This window comes from Baudoinia panamericana (genome assembly GCF_000338955.1).
Source record: "Baudoinia panamericana UAMH 10762 unplaced genomic scaffold BAUCOscaffold_1, whole genome shotgun sequence".
NCBI lineage: Eukaryota > Fungi > Ascomycota > Dothideomycetes > Mycosphaerellales > Teratosphaeriaceae > Baudoinia > Baudoinia panamericana.
Genome location: NW_006911257.1, coordinates 1,951,464 through 1,964,784, shown reverse-complemented (window position 1 = coordinate 1,964,784; position 13,321 = coordinate 1,951,464). Strand labels below are relative to the sequence as shown.

At 54.4% G+C, this 13,321-nt stretch overlaps 8 protein-coding genes across 8 annotated transcripts; 2 read left to right on the top strand and 6 right to left on the bottom strand.

Annotated features, from left to right (window-relative positions):
- Positions 1-93: 93 nt before the first annotated feature.
- Positions 94-2,647, bottom strand: BAUCODRAFT_204733 (uncharacterized protein). Its single transcript, XM_007674276.1, has 3 exons — positions 2,525-2,647; positions 2,179-2,472; positions 94-2,106 (listed from the first exon to the last, which is right to left on the bottom strand). Exons 2-3 carry the CDS (start codon positions 2,389-2,391, stop codon positions 286-288), a joined length of 2,034 nt encoding a protein of 677 aa, XP_007672466.1. The 5' UTR covers positions 2,392-2,472; positions 2,525-2,647; the 3' UTR covers positions 94-285.
- A 286-nt stretch (positions 2,648-2,933) lies between these two features.
- BAUCODRAFT_61481 (uncharacterized protein) lies at positions 2,934-4,415 on the top strand (the record flags this gene model as incomplete). The annotated part of the gene is made up of 1 exon (XM_007674275.1): positions 2,934-4,415. The coding sequence occupies one exon, from the start codon at positions 2,934-2,936 to the stop codon at positions 4,413-4,415; it is 1,482 nt and encodes a 493-aa protein (XP_007672465.1).
- Positions 4,416-4,567: 152 nt separating this feature from the next.
- On the bottom strand, positions 4,568-5,912 carry BAUCODRAFT_204625 (uncharacterized protein). Its single transcript, XM_007674274.1, has 2 exons — positions 5,893-5,912; positions 4,568-5,834 (listed from the first exon to the last, which is right to left on the bottom strand). The coding sequence occupies exon 2, from the start codon at positions 5,461-5,463 to the stop codon at positions 4,720-4,722; it is 744 nt and encodes a 247-aa protein (XP_007672464.1). The 5' UTR covers positions 5,464-5,834; positions 5,893-5,912; the 3' UTR covers positions 4,568-4,719.
- A 1,400-nt stretch (positions 5,913-7,312) lies between these two features.
- Positions 7,313-7,720, top strand: BAUCODRAFT_45614 (uncharacterized protein; the record flags this gene model as incomplete). The annotated part of the gene is made up of 1 exon (XM_007674273.1): positions 7,313-7,720. A coding segment is annotated over one exon (408 nt), but the record flags the coding sequence as incomplete, so codon positions are not given.
- A 1,047-nt stretch (positions 7,721-8,767) lies between these two features.
- Positions 8,768-9,565, bottom strand: BAUCODRAFT_21198 (uncharacterized protein; the record flags this gene model as incomplete). The annotated part of the gene is made up of 2 exons (XM_007674272.1): positions 8,768-9,473; positions 9,528-9,565. 2 exons carry the CDS (start codon positions 9,563-9,565, stop codon positions 8,768-8,770), a joined length of 744 nt encoding a protein of 247 aa, XP_007672462.1.
- Positions 9,566-10,129: 564 nt separating this feature from the next.
- BAUCODRAFT_204622 (uncharacterized protein) lies at positions 10,130-11,212 on the bottom strand. Its single transcript, XM_007674271.1, has 2 exons — positions 11,019-11,212; positions 10,130-10,965 (listed from the first exon to the last, which is right to left on the bottom strand). The coding sequence occupies exons 1-2, from the start codon at positions 11,072-11,074 to the stop codon at positions 10,293-10,295; spliced, it is 729 nt and encodes a 242-aa protein (XP_007672461.1). The 5' UTR covers positions 11,075-11,212; the 3' UTR covers positions 10,130-10,292.
- A 592-nt stretch (positions 11,213-11,804) lies between these two features.
- Positions 11,805-12,328, bottom strand: BAUCODRAFT_144818 (uncharacterized protein; the record flags this gene model as incomplete). Its single annotated transcript, XM_007674270.1, has 2 exons — positions 11,805-12,195; positions 12,273-12,328. The coding sequence occupies 2 exons, from the start codon at positions 12,326-12,328 to the stop codon at positions 11,805-11,807; spliced, it is 447 nt and encodes a 148-aa protein (XP_007672460.1).
- Positions 12,329-12,333: 5 nt separating this feature from the next.
- Positions 12,334-13,265, bottom strand: BAUCODRAFT_204619 (uncharacterized protein). Its single transcript, XM_007674269.1, has one exon. It carries the CDS (start codon positions 13,212-13,214, stop codon positions 12,531-12,533), a length of 684 nt encoding a protein of 227 aa, XP_007672459.1. The 5' UTR covers positions 13,215-13,265; the 3' UTR covers positions 12,334-12,530.
- Positions 13,266-13,321: the final 56 nt, after the last annotated feature.

The following is a 13,321-nucleotide window of genomic DNA, read 5'->3' as shown; positions in this document are numbered from 1 at the left end:
ACCCATGTTGCCACGGGCTGGATGCAAAAGCTGTTTATGGAAGTGGCCCTGTGCGAATCCGGCGACTGCAAATACGTAGCGCCAGAGCGACATTAAAGTGTGGTTGGTGCAGCTGAGTGGCAGCAAGAGCAAATGTCGGGATAGCTCAACAACGTCCATACACCGCCACAATGGAGTTCACTGATACGAGCTTCACCAGCCATCATGTCTTGACTCTTTACTTATTGCCCTCCGTCCACTGAAAACCCATAACGTCGTACATCCTACCCCACCCTAGAACCTCCCTCAATTCTTTACCCGATAATACCCACCTCCATACTCCCCCAACCACCCCTTCTCCACCTTAGTAACATCCCTGATAAACGTCTTCCCCTCCCGCCCCATCTCCACCACCTCGCCAAAAACAACCCATTCCGCCTTCCGATTGAACATCAAACTACTCGGATGAGCATACAAGACCAACCCACCGCTGCCGGCCTTTGTGCCAAACCCACTGTCCGCAGTCCGAAAAGTACCGTCCGGCATCATGCGTGCGGCGTGGGCGAAGTAGCCGGCGGTGAGACAGCGGCGGATACGTTCGTGAATTGGTTGGCCGCCGGCTGTAAGGACGGAAGTGTTGCTTGATAGAGACTCCGTGACGTCGATACCGAAGCGTTCGAGAGACCGACGGAGCTGGTTGCGGATAGTCACTGCACGCAACATGCTCTTGTAGTTGAGGTAATGCCGCTGACACCACTGACTCTCCTTCTTCCCCTTCGTCACAAAAGCCTGGTACACGTTCAATAAGGTCAAGTGATCGCCCTCCTCGACCGCGAACTTCCTCCTCGCGCTCTCTTCCGCTTTTTTCTCGTCGTGACTAAACCACACATTTCCTTGTAAACTCGTCATGGCGGCTATACTCAGCATCTCGCTTAGACACCCAAATTCGAAGGCGGAGAGGAGGGACTTCGCCAACATGGGTTCGAGTGCTAGTTCCGCCATGCGGGTACCGAGGGGTTTCGTTAGTTTGGCGTAATCGTCTAACGCGCCGAGGGAGTAGAGGAGTTCAAGCGCGCGAATGATGAGGTTGGCGGGCGGAGGGGTCAGGAAGCCGAAACGGGCGATATTGTCTATACCCAGTGCTTTCAGTTGGAGGATCGTCGGGGCTAGGTTACTGCGCTGGATCTCCGGCACTGTCACTTCAGGGAGGTTTTGGTAAGCGGCCTCAGTGTAGAGACGGTAGCATTTCCCCGCTTTCGTGCGCCCCGCGCGACCGGAGCGCTGCGTGGCGGAGGCTTGGGAGATGGGCGTGGTGGTTAGAGTTTCGATGGCCGTGGTGGGGTTGTAAGCGCGAAGTTTTACGAAACCAGTGTCAATTACGTAGACGATGCCATGGATGGTTACGCTGGCTTCGGCGATATTGGTGGCGAGGATGATTTTGCGAGTGTTGTCAGGCGCGGGCTCGAAGACGTACATTTGTTGGTCTGTGGTTAGGCCCGCGTAGAGAGGGAGTGGGAGGAGTTGTGCGGCAGACGCTGGAAGGGAGGGTATGCGCTTGGCGATCGTGTCGATGGCGGTTTCGATGTCGTCGCGGCCGGTAAGGAAGACGAGGATGTCACCTTCGGGTTCTGTGTTGTGGATGTCGAAGACGGTCCCGACCGCGCCGAGGAGGTAGTCTTCGCACGGATCGGTGAGGTAGTGTATGTCGACCGGGAAAGCGCGGCCTTCGATGCTGACGATACGGGCTACACTTCCGCCAGGTTCATCCGTAGCGTCTACATCGCCTCCGGCGAAGAAGTTCAGGAACGCTTCCGCTTGCAAGGTAGCGGAGCTGACCACAATCCTCAGCTCTGGCCTCCGTTTGCGGATCTTCTTCAATACGCCTAAGAGAATGTCAGAGCTCAGACTGCGTTCATGCGCTTCATCGACCATGATGACGCTGTATCGGCTCAAGAGTGGATCAACGAGAGCTTCTCGCAGGAGCAAGCCATCGGTCAGGAACTTAATCCTTGTCTTTTCGGACGTAACATCCTCAAAGCGGATACTGTACCCTACTTCCTGGCCTAGCGGACATCGCATCTCATCCGCAACACGCTTTGCAACAGTGGTAGCAGCTACACGACGAGGCTAAGGTGGGAACATCTGTGAGCAGCCGTCAACTACCATCACCAAACCATTATTTAATCGATGGAGACTTGCTTGAGTGACAGCGATGACCTTGCCATCTTGACACCACCCTGCTTGCTCTAGGTACTGCGGTACCTGTGTCGTCTTGCCGCTGCCAGTCTGACCCACCAGGACAGTAACAGGATACGTATCAATAGTGTACAGCAAGGCATCTCTGTGCCGAGCGATGGGTAAGAGACTTGCAGGCTTGTGCAGAGCTGGTATGAAGGACTCGGTGTCTGTCATGCCTGCAACCACGACCCGTGTAAGACGGCCCTTCGCAGAGATCTACGCCTCTCGGGAAGTCGTCGACAGTGGGATCATTGGCTAGTCTTACGTGAGTTCTACCAACCTGCCCATTTAGCTCAGTGTGGCCTACAGGTTCTCTTCACTGGCTCGTCGACCATAAGAGAAATCGTATGTGGGTTGTCCGCTGTCTTTCCAAGCTGATAGCACTTCACTGAGCCGTGGTGGACGGTAAAGGAACAATGTTCTCTCCCAGAATGACAGAGATGAAGTCGAGAATGCGCCGCGATGTGCCCGTGGCGCGAGCCGCTCGGCACTTCCGCCAGCCCCACCACAGCCGTGACGACGCAGCTCACCGGCAGCTCATGCGCTATCAAACTCCGCCAACACATTCCATCATCAGCGATCGTGGCGCGAATAGAGCACTGTCGATAGACATACATCCAGCCGTCGCCCTACTACAAGCTCAAGTACCAAGCGGAGCAGCACAAGAACAGCTACGTAAGCTCCAAGCAAGGCGACACCCGCGACAGATAGCCAACATGGCCGACGCCCCCGTCTCCCCACTCAAACCCCACGACACCACCGAAACGACCCCCGAGCATATACAAGAAACAGGCCGAGTAAGCCCCCTCGGCACCGAAACACCCGCTCCTCCAAAATCCTCCACCCCCAAACCGCGCGTCTCCTTCCAAGAACAAGACCAACACCTCGACGCACCCCCGCCAAAACCTCCCCGGCCCGCCAGTCCCATGGACCAAAGCGAACACACCCTAATCGAAGCCTTCCCAACCATCGACGCGAAAGTCGTCCGCGCCGTTCTGCACGCCAGCGGCGGCCGCCTCGAACCCGCCTTCGAAGCACTGCTAGGCATGTCCGACCCAAACTTTGTACCGGAAGAGTCTGCACCACCGCCTCCGCAGCCGCCGAGACCGCAGACTCAGACTCAGCGACAACCGAAGAATCAGTTGGAAGCGGATGAGATGTACGCAAGACAGCTGGCAGAGCAGTATAACACTCACTCCGACCCATATCAGCAGCAGAGGGGCCAGACGCGGTATAATCAGCGCGAACCTGGGCAGCGGCGGCCGAATCAGCAGAAGCCAGTATACAATGAGGATGATCGTGAGCATAGTTTCTTTGACGATGACCTACCGGAGATAGGAAGGAATATCCAACAGGGCTTTTTCGAGACGCAGAAGAAGGTCAATAGCTGGATTTCCAACTTCCGGAAACGGCTCGATGGGGATGATGCGGATGAGGAGGACGAGGATTTGTATTCTGCGTCCCAGCCTTCTTCGAGGCAGAACACCAACCGCTGGGCTCAAGGCGGTGGAGGAGTGGAAGGCAGACAAAACTTCGGCCCCTCGCAAAGTGAGCAACTACGAGGGATCCAGCGGGCGGCGGAACAGAGGCAGCAACAGCAACAACGCTCAGCTCGACAGAGTACAGAAGCGGCCCGGTATGACGCCGACCCGCACCAGATAGGAGACGATGAGTTCGAAAGACTCGAATTGAGGGACAACGACGATGATGAGGTGGAGGAACTCCCGCCGGCGCAGCCACCGAGACGGACGTCCAGTCGTCTGCCGGCGAAAGCGGATTTGTTCAAACCGCAGCCGAAACCGCCACAGTCTGGGCCGGTGGATGAAGTGGATGCGGGGGAGCGGGGTGGGAAGGGGAAGAAGTGGCAATCGCTTACCTCCATCCAGCCGCAGGTGGTGGAGGATGATGCTGATCCGTTTGCGTTGGGGGATGATGAGGAGGATGTTGCGACGACGACGGCGGAGGGCAAGGGGAAGGGGGTGGAAGTTGGGAAGGAAGAAGTGAGGCAGGAGGATACGGAGAGGTTAAAGAAGTCTGCGAGTACTAGTGTGAGTGAGGGGAAGAGCGGTGGTGGTGCCGCGGAGGGAGAGGGAGATAGGAAGGGGAAGGGAAAGGCGTTAGAGGAGAGTGGGAGGAGTGGGAGTGTGGACTTGGAGGCTAAGGAGCTTTTGGCTGGGAAGGGGCCTGAGAAGGAGTAGGCTTGACATTCGCTAAGATACCAGGATCTTGAATGTTCCCGAGTACTTGCATTGGTGCTGGTGCTTCCTGCTCAAGCTGCCTGATTATACGAGAGCATCGACATGATCGAACAGAGCTTTCGTGGTCCACTGATCAATGAAACTTCGAGTTAAGCCCGCCCGCTGCATTCCATCGCCGTGCTGACGTGGCACACCGTACTGTGGGCCGACCGCCATACTCTTCGCTTGCTCGATCGAGAGCACCTGTGTGAAACACTGGCCATATTCCTCATCGACTTACTCGATTACTCTCGTGCTCGCCGTCTTACATGTCCTGGTCCTGGTCAGGGGCGTCTTTTCCTTTCTCGGCAACCTGCTTGTCGGCGCCGCACCGCTTGTCCGCGCCGTGTTTGTGGTAGACGCATGGCGACTGAGCGTCAAACTGCTCGGGCTTGTCAAGTACCGCGCCGGCATGTACCCGATAGACTTTGTCCAGCAAGCCCGCACTGAGATCGGCCAGGGACTCGACGTTGAGGCTCGCTAGCTCCGGATTGCGGATCCAGTTAGAAGTCCCCTGATACAGGTGAGTGTCCAGCATGAGTCTTCGCAAAAACGAGCCTTTGGGAGTATTTTCGTAGACAAGATCAACGTCGAAGCCAATAGGGAACCACCTTGTGGGTGAGGCTCCTGGGTCTCCGGGATCCGGCGCCTTGTCACGCATATGCAGGAGTAGAGCATCGACAACGCGGTCTTGGCATGCAGTGTCAAGCAAATTGTCCGCCAAGATGTACAGGAGTAACATCGGACTGTAGCATGTTTCGGCATCGACTGACGGGCAATGGATCTTGGCGTGGTACAGCCAATGAACGTAATCATGGAAAACAACTGGATCTTCGGCTGGCACCTTGATCTGACGGCTTTGTCCTTCTTCCCACTTATCTTTCAATGCCGTCCGGAGGAAAATGGAGCTTCTGGTGAGGACTTCTTCGTGGACGTAAAAGATGACGGGTTCGGCACCAACCAGCAATTTCACTGGCTCGCCATGGTAGCTACGAACAGAAGTCAGCATCGATTGGTATTGAGTTTCAGGAACGACATACTAATTCTCCGACAGCTCTGCGCTCCACGGATCCTTGATGTTCGACATAGTCGCTCCGCCTGACAGTGTCCGAGAGTGGTTGTAGTAAGTTGCTGGCTAAGGCGTATCGGCGATGATTGGAACGGAGAAGGTTGGCGAGCTTATAGAGGCTGTCTGCAACTTTGCAGCATTTCGTATGTGAAGTGACGGAGAAGTGAGGTAGCACATTGACAACTCAATGCAGGTGCGCTCCAAGCGACTCGAGCAGTATGTGGCAACGTGGTCCGGGCTGTCTACAACACTCCGAGTTCACAGATGTTTCCCAAGCGGAGCTGTCACTGCACCTTCATAAAGCGGTCGATCTAAGTTGGTATCAGCAATCCGACGGAACGCATCTGGTGTCTGGTATGCGGATGCCACCTGTGGTGCTCGTCGTGACCATAGTCGTCCCCTTCTGGCGCGCCACGGCCTGCCATACTCATCTGAACATGCCGGAAAACGCTCTCGTGTCTAGCCCATCCGAAGGCCCTACGATTCAGCATTTGCAGCTGTCGCTTTCCACCTCCGGCTACCTTTAGATGACAAGATCCCCTGACTCAAGCATTAACGAAGTGAGGACGGCATAAACATCACACATCAAAGAGACCACCACAACCACGCAAACCCTCATGCTTTACATACCACCACTCCCCATCCCTCTCCACCCAGTACAGCTTCGCTATAGCATCCTCCGTCTTGGGATTACCTGCCTTCTCCCCAATCACGCGCGTCATTATCCAAACAACACCGGTCCGTAAGCGATAGTCCATGTCGGCGTAAGCATCAAGAATCTTCAAACGGCGCCCTTGCGGACTCTGAGAATAATGCAAACGTACCTACAGAAGCGGCGTCGGCAGAATGGTGGACGCGCGTTTTGCCGTCAATAGAGCCGCGGAAGTCATTGGCGAGATGCCGCTGTACCAGTGGATTGTTATATTCACCGCTATTCAGACAATGGATGAGGTCGGTTGAAAATGTAACGAGTTTTGCGGGTAATGCCACATCTGATTCCGGGTCATGAGGCGCAGCTTTGTCCATGCCGCGCAGTGGATGGACGCTTGAACGGACCGTGAAGCTGGTCTATGGGATCACTTTCTGCACGCTCTAAGATTCTGGGCGAGTTGGCCTTGGTTGTGGTCCCGAGGTTTATGCAATGTAGCATAGGATACGAATAGCGGATCTTCGTCATTTCTGCATGCATTTATTGGCCCCCCAATCCGCAGCCTCACTGGGCGGCGATAAACCTCTTGGGTCGACATCATAGTGTACGACGCTTGATGCCACCGCCATGCTCTGGATGTCAATGTATGCTCGATCGATAAGGGAGCTTACTTGAAGTGATGGAGGAGGAAGATGTACATGCTGGCTCAACCTTGCTCATGGCCAGGCCAGTGGCAGCGGCAACAGCAACGACAAGCAGTGGCGCAAGCCACAACGTCAGTCTTATCTACGTGTAGCGATCCAAGCATGCACGTGTCTCTTGTCTCAAACTCGCGCACAACTGATCGCATGGCGACGGCCGACAATGTCACAGAGATGGCCTTACCGTTGTCATCAGTAGTAATCCCGTGAGCGCAAGATGAAGGTCGCAACCTCCACAGTAACATTTGTTCTGCTCTTAGCAGCGGCGCAAGCACAGCACACCCTAGACGATGGCACTTCGGGCCGTCAACAACCCATCTGGGCAGAAGCACAACTAGCAAAGTTCCCCATAACACCATATCCACAACCCTTCAAACTGCACCCTTTAGTGAGCAGTAGCACCAGCTCTGCTGACGCGCATCCCACGGGAGTAGCGCACCCAGTGCAAAGCGATGTACTCTTATCAGATCTCACTGGCAATGGCATTGCACCGCCCATCAACATCTTCGCCGGACTCATACGGAATGTCTCTTCCGTCCTTACACGGTTGGCGGACGCAGACTCGAGGTCGATTATCCTAACACCGTCGGATGGAGTAATGAGCAGACTGACGTGGAAGGATCCCGAGACCCTTTCGGACTTCGTGAAAGCGCATGTAGTAACTGTCTCGCCGCCTTGGCAGGAGGGCAAGACGGCCGTGACTATGTTGGGCAATAAGGTATGGTGGGAGATCTGGTCTGACGAGATAGGATACGGCGTCTTTGTGAGACCCGCTGGCGCAACTTTAGGGAAAACTCTTAGTCGTGTTGCGAATGGCGAGGTTTGGGAGATTGGGGGAATGCTACACCAACCCAAAGCCAATAGTTCTGACAATCCAGATGCGCAGTCGTCACTGATACAAACGATGTTCAATTCCAACATCCAGACGACACAACAAGATACTCAGCAGTCTATCACAACCTCATCCGGGGAGTCACCTTCTACAAGCTCAACCGCTTATACCAGCCTAGCATCCACAGTCCCAGCTCCACGTCCGACACTCTTCTCTGAGCACGCTACATCCTGGCACGCTTCCAAGCCGAACGAAGTAAAGACGCAGATATTAGCGAACGGCGAGATATCCACTGCCACACTAGTACATAACGACGAACTTTTGTCGCACGTGATTGGAAATGCAACTCTCTTCGCAAGCCTCGACATCCGGAACGAACCAACTCCGTTCGCCGAGCTCGCCCGAAGCGAACCGTCTGTCTACAGGCGGTTGGAAGACCCAGATCTGACAACCGTAGTGTTAATGCCGTCGTCCTGGATAATGAGCGGGCTCCTGCGCCAGTCCTGCGAAACCACGAACAAGATCTGCGATAGAATCTATGAGCTTAAAGCGAAAGACTATACGCGCTTTGTTCAGGCGCATGTGATTGACGCATCGTCATGGTTCGGAGAAGATAAGAACGGGACGAGCATGCTCGGCAAGAAACTGTCATGGGACAAGGTGGTCGGTGATGATACAGGTGAGCTTATTTGGACCACCGTGTGGCCGAATCAGGCTTCAGTAAAGTGGGTGGTCCGGCGCGTTGCGAATGGTGAGATTTGGGAGCTTGATGGTGTGCTGTGGCATCCAGACGATTATGAGGACGTGGCACTCATACCGGGTATTAGTTTTCGGAGAGTGCGCAATGGAACGATCTCGCCATGATAGTACGAGTGGTAGTACAGCACGTACGACACAACCTCCACTCGAGTGTCGCCGACAAACCTAACTAGTTGCCAGCATCAAGGTCAAGCACATACAGGTCAAGCCACATGCAGTGCTCATCCATGGTAGCTCGGTAATGCCCAGTTCTTATGCTTCAACCTCTGCTGCTCCGATGCACGCGCGACAGCATTACAGTGCTCACTCGAGGGACCCTCCACCGCCTACAACATAGCCGCCCACGACCGTGACTTCGCCGCTGCAAGGCTCATCCTTGCCGTGGGCATGATAAATGCCCGTCTCCAGACCCCCACAGTGTCCTTCAATCTTCCAGTCGTCACCCGAGCGCTCACGCTTCGTAAGGAAAGCAGTGAGAAGATCGACAGCGAAGTCAAGATTGTTGTTGTGAGGAGTTATTGTGTCGATCCGAGTTGCACGACCCAGATACACACGGTTGCCAACCATCAGCCGCCGCAGGGGCGAGCCCACCGAGGTATGCTTGTGAACCAGATCGACGTTCATGGTGAACGGGTACCAATTCGACCCATCCGAGCCCACTTCACAGGAGCTCTGGATCAGCGCATCAATGATACCATCTTGGCAATGTCCATCGAGCAGCTTCTGCGCCAGGATGTATAGCTTGATCAGAGGCTGCCAGTCTGGTCCTTCGGCTCCTCTAATGTAGAAGATGGTCGAGTTGCATAGCCAGTGAACATAATCGCCAAACACGACAGCTTCGTCTTTGGGAAGTTCGACTTTGCGCACTTCGCCCTCCATCAACCCACTGCCGTCCTCCATAGCTGTGGCAAAGAAGGCCGAGTGTTGACGGAGCTGCTGATCATGCACGAAGTAGCTGACTTGGTCTGTTCCTGTACCGACAACGATCTCGACTGGCTTGGCGCGGAAGCTACGTATGAGTATCAGTGTACACGGGCAATGAGCGTGAGTGGCGATTACTTACTGGGGGTCTGCCGTTTTACCAATTCGCACATCCCTCATGGACGACAAAGCAGGTTACCGCAAACGCTGCGAACGGTTGTAGGGTACGCTGACAACGAAAGGCCGGTTGCGCGTCCGTTCGTAATATGTTGTTGAACGCCGGTTTGCAGCTCAAAGTGTTCCATTTTTGGCACCTGAAGTGACGTTGAAACTACTACGCCAGATTCGCATGATTAATGTGAATCGGAATAGCAATCATAGTGAGTATGTTCAACATGTTGATCCCAGTAATGACAGATGGTTAGAATCAAGATGGTGCAGATGCTTTCCGTGGAACTATCCTAAATCTCCTGAAGCATACATGTTATGACCCTACAGCGCCGCAGTATGCTGGAAGCCTGCAAGCTCGTCGGGCGGTAGCTCGAGATAGCACCCTACGCCGCATCGTACGCGGCCGCTGAGTGTTATCGTAATCCTTCGCTCAACTTAAACTCATCCCTCCTTGTTAAGCGGCTGTGCATACCGCCCAGCCGATCCGGCCCTTTTGTATTTGACCTTGATTCGCCGATGCCAGGCCTGTCCCTACTGTGTGAGTGGTAGGCGCAGAGAGTCCAACGTCGGAATCCGTCGCGGTTCGTCTCTATCGCTGCAAGGGGATGGCCCCTTTTCCTCGCTCACCACCAAAACTCTTTACGAAGCCTTGTTGCACACCTCGGGCCCGAGATTGGACTTTCAGGCCAGCGCCGCCGCCCCCTGGCATCGACGGGCAAGGGTCGTAACATGAGCTTTAGTGTTCCTCCATGCCGCCGCACCTCTCATTTCTGTCATGATTGTGGTACTCACATGGAAGATCTGAAAGGAACGCTTGCCGTTTCTCCACTGCACGAGGCGTCAAAGTGCGACACCGGTGTAACGCTCCGATCAGATTGACGAGGAACTCATGATTCTGCCCTATGACGGTATCCTCGATCCAGTAATCGGCACCTTGGTATACGTAAGCGTCCACCATGAGCTTTCGAAGTGATGAGCCCGCAGGAGTGTTCTGGTACACGTATTCGATGTTGTTTGCTGTAGGGTAATACAAGCTGAGGTAGAATGAGCGCGAGCGGTTCACGCGCATCTCGAATACGATCGCATCTATCGCCCTGTCCTGGCAGACTGGATCAATGAGCTTTTCTGCAAGAACGTACAGTTCTGAAAAGGTTTGATAGCTCGAGCCTGTGCCAAGAGTGTTTCCAGGTTTCTCCGATTGTAACTTGGAGGTGTAAAGCCAGTGGACATAATTCTTGAAAGTTTCCGGCTTATCATCTGGGAGGTTGACCCTACGGTCTTCCGCTTTTTGCCATCGTGTCTTTAAAGCAGTGTCGAAGAAGGCTGACTGACTACGGATCCGTTTCTCGTGGACGTGGAAGCTAGTCTTCTGCGGGCCTACAACAACTTCAATCGTCTTGCCGTCGAAACTGGTTTCGAATGTCAGCTTCAAAGCGCTTCATGCGTTTGAAAGAGTACATACAATGATTCCGTCGCCTCCGTACCCCGAGGATCCTGCAGCTTAGGCTGCTTAGCCATGATGCTGTCCGTGTGTGGTGGTGACTAGCTTGAAGGTTTGTTGAAAAAGACAATGGCGCAGCAACGAAGCTTTCTAGGGAGTCCAGCAAGCTGTGACGATGCATGTGACTGCTGAAGCTCGGCCAGTCACCGTTCTATGACAAGCGAGCCTTCACTTGCAGAGAGACGGCGCGCTCATTTAGAAGGCCTCATTGTCGCTTCCTTCCTCGCGCTTGCCCACACTTAACGAGCAGTATCACAGTCGCCCTTCAGTCTACGATATCTTATGAAGTGACATTAGCATGCACAAACAGCATACGAAGCTTGCTTGACATGCTCTATCCCTTCGATGAGGGCGCGGCCAAGAAGAAGATGTGTGAGCCACTGCTTGTTAAACTCACTGAACATAGCTCGTTTGTGTAGGATAGATCCGAAAGGGACAGTCGACCTACTAGACTTCTTGCCTGAATGTGTTGCAACAACAAGAGTCACTCCGTGACCGCCTCCTCCAATTGGCGCATACTTTGCGAGAGTTTCCCACATCGATGCAGACCCATACCGGTCATACCCAATTCCAATGCACCTCCAGAACTCGCCATGCCACCACACGGTCCTTCTTTGACGTGACTGCAGTAGGCACACGGTGTCCCGCGAACGAAGATATCGCCTTACCTTACCGAGGGAGTTCTCTGACTTGACGGTGCTGCTAGACTGGTCGTTTTGGACCTCAGTGGCGTGGTTCCCAGGAGTTTCATCTGGTAGCTTTCGGGATCCACGCGCTTCCCAAAGACAGCGTCGGCCCGTTCTCGTACCAGCCCGTGGCGAGGTCGCGCAGGAACTCGTGATTCAGGTGGTGAAGATCTTCATCCACCCATGGTGGATGTACTACGAAGATGAAGGCGTCAAGCAGCAAGCGCCTGAGAGCCGAGCCTGAAGGTGTGTTGCCGTAGGCGTAGTCAATCGTAGCGACGGACGGAAAGTAGCGATTGCTGCCTTCGCCTTCCCGCCCCAGTAGCTGTTGCTGCATGCATGCCGTGATAGCGCAATGACCTGGTCCTGGCAGCTGTTGTCGAGGAATTTCTCTGCGAGGACGTAGAGTGCCGAAAGACGCTAGTAGTCGTGATGGCTTCCCACGATGACCTCTATGACCTTGCCATGGAACCTGATATCCTTGTTAGTCGAAATGGCTGCAACACGTTCTGAGCAAGGCAGAACTTACTTTGAGTTTCGGAAGGATAGGTCCTTGAGATCCTTTAGCGGGTTGGTCATGGCCATGACATCGGTGTGGTGGCCTTCGCGGGTACGAAGGATGTTCGAGAGTGAAGCACGCCAGCTGAGCTTGCAACTGCAGCTGCGGGATAGCTTCGAGGAGCTAACCAGGAAAGGATGCAAGGCTTCAGTGAATGGAGCTTGAGTGCGAGAAGCTTTTTGGCCACCCTCCCGCCTTCAAGCTAGTCTCACCAAAGAGACATGCGTCTCACATCCCGTCTCTCCCGCCGGCACCGCCGATATTACTACCCACCCTCTCCCCAATCCCACTAATCATCTTGTGATCCGACGGGTTCGCCGCAGCCTCGTACAGGAAGTTGACCGGCTCCCGACTCAGTTTCATCCACTCACCCTTGAACCCGATATAACTGATCCTGGTAATGTCTTCCTCTCCCTGTCCCCAGTTGTCCTCAAAGAACAAGTCCAATGACCGCACGGTATTGAACAACGCCCGCTTCACAGGCACTTCTTGCAGCTCATTTGTCTGCGCTAGCTCGAGCGTCTGCGTGGGCTGCAACGATGAAACGGTACCGAAGTCTAGATCATCGCGATTCAGATAGACCTTGAGTGTTTGAGGCGCGCTGTCGGTGGCGGATGTGCGGAGGAGGATGCTGTGCAAACGGATCTGGGCGGTGAAGGGGATGTGCATTAGGAGTTGCTCGTCGGCGTCACTGCTGAGTTCGGGCTCGCTGTTCATGCGTTCGGCCCATGTCTTCTGTACGACCTTGGAGCCCGCGCGTGGAGACGATTCGTTCAGGGTGTTAATGGCGGAGAAGTCGATCTGTTCGTAGATGTGGTTTTGCAAAGCCGGTGTCAAGTCGTCTGAATGATCGTGAGCGGCACCTTCGGAATGGTCGTGATTGTGGTCGTGCTCGTCATGGCAGTGCGACATGTTTGGCGCAAAAACCAGTCTCTATATGATGGAGAACGACTTAGATGAGACATGGTGATGTCTGGAGAATGTGGGGTTCAAGCACGCACATGACGCCTAGACACGTG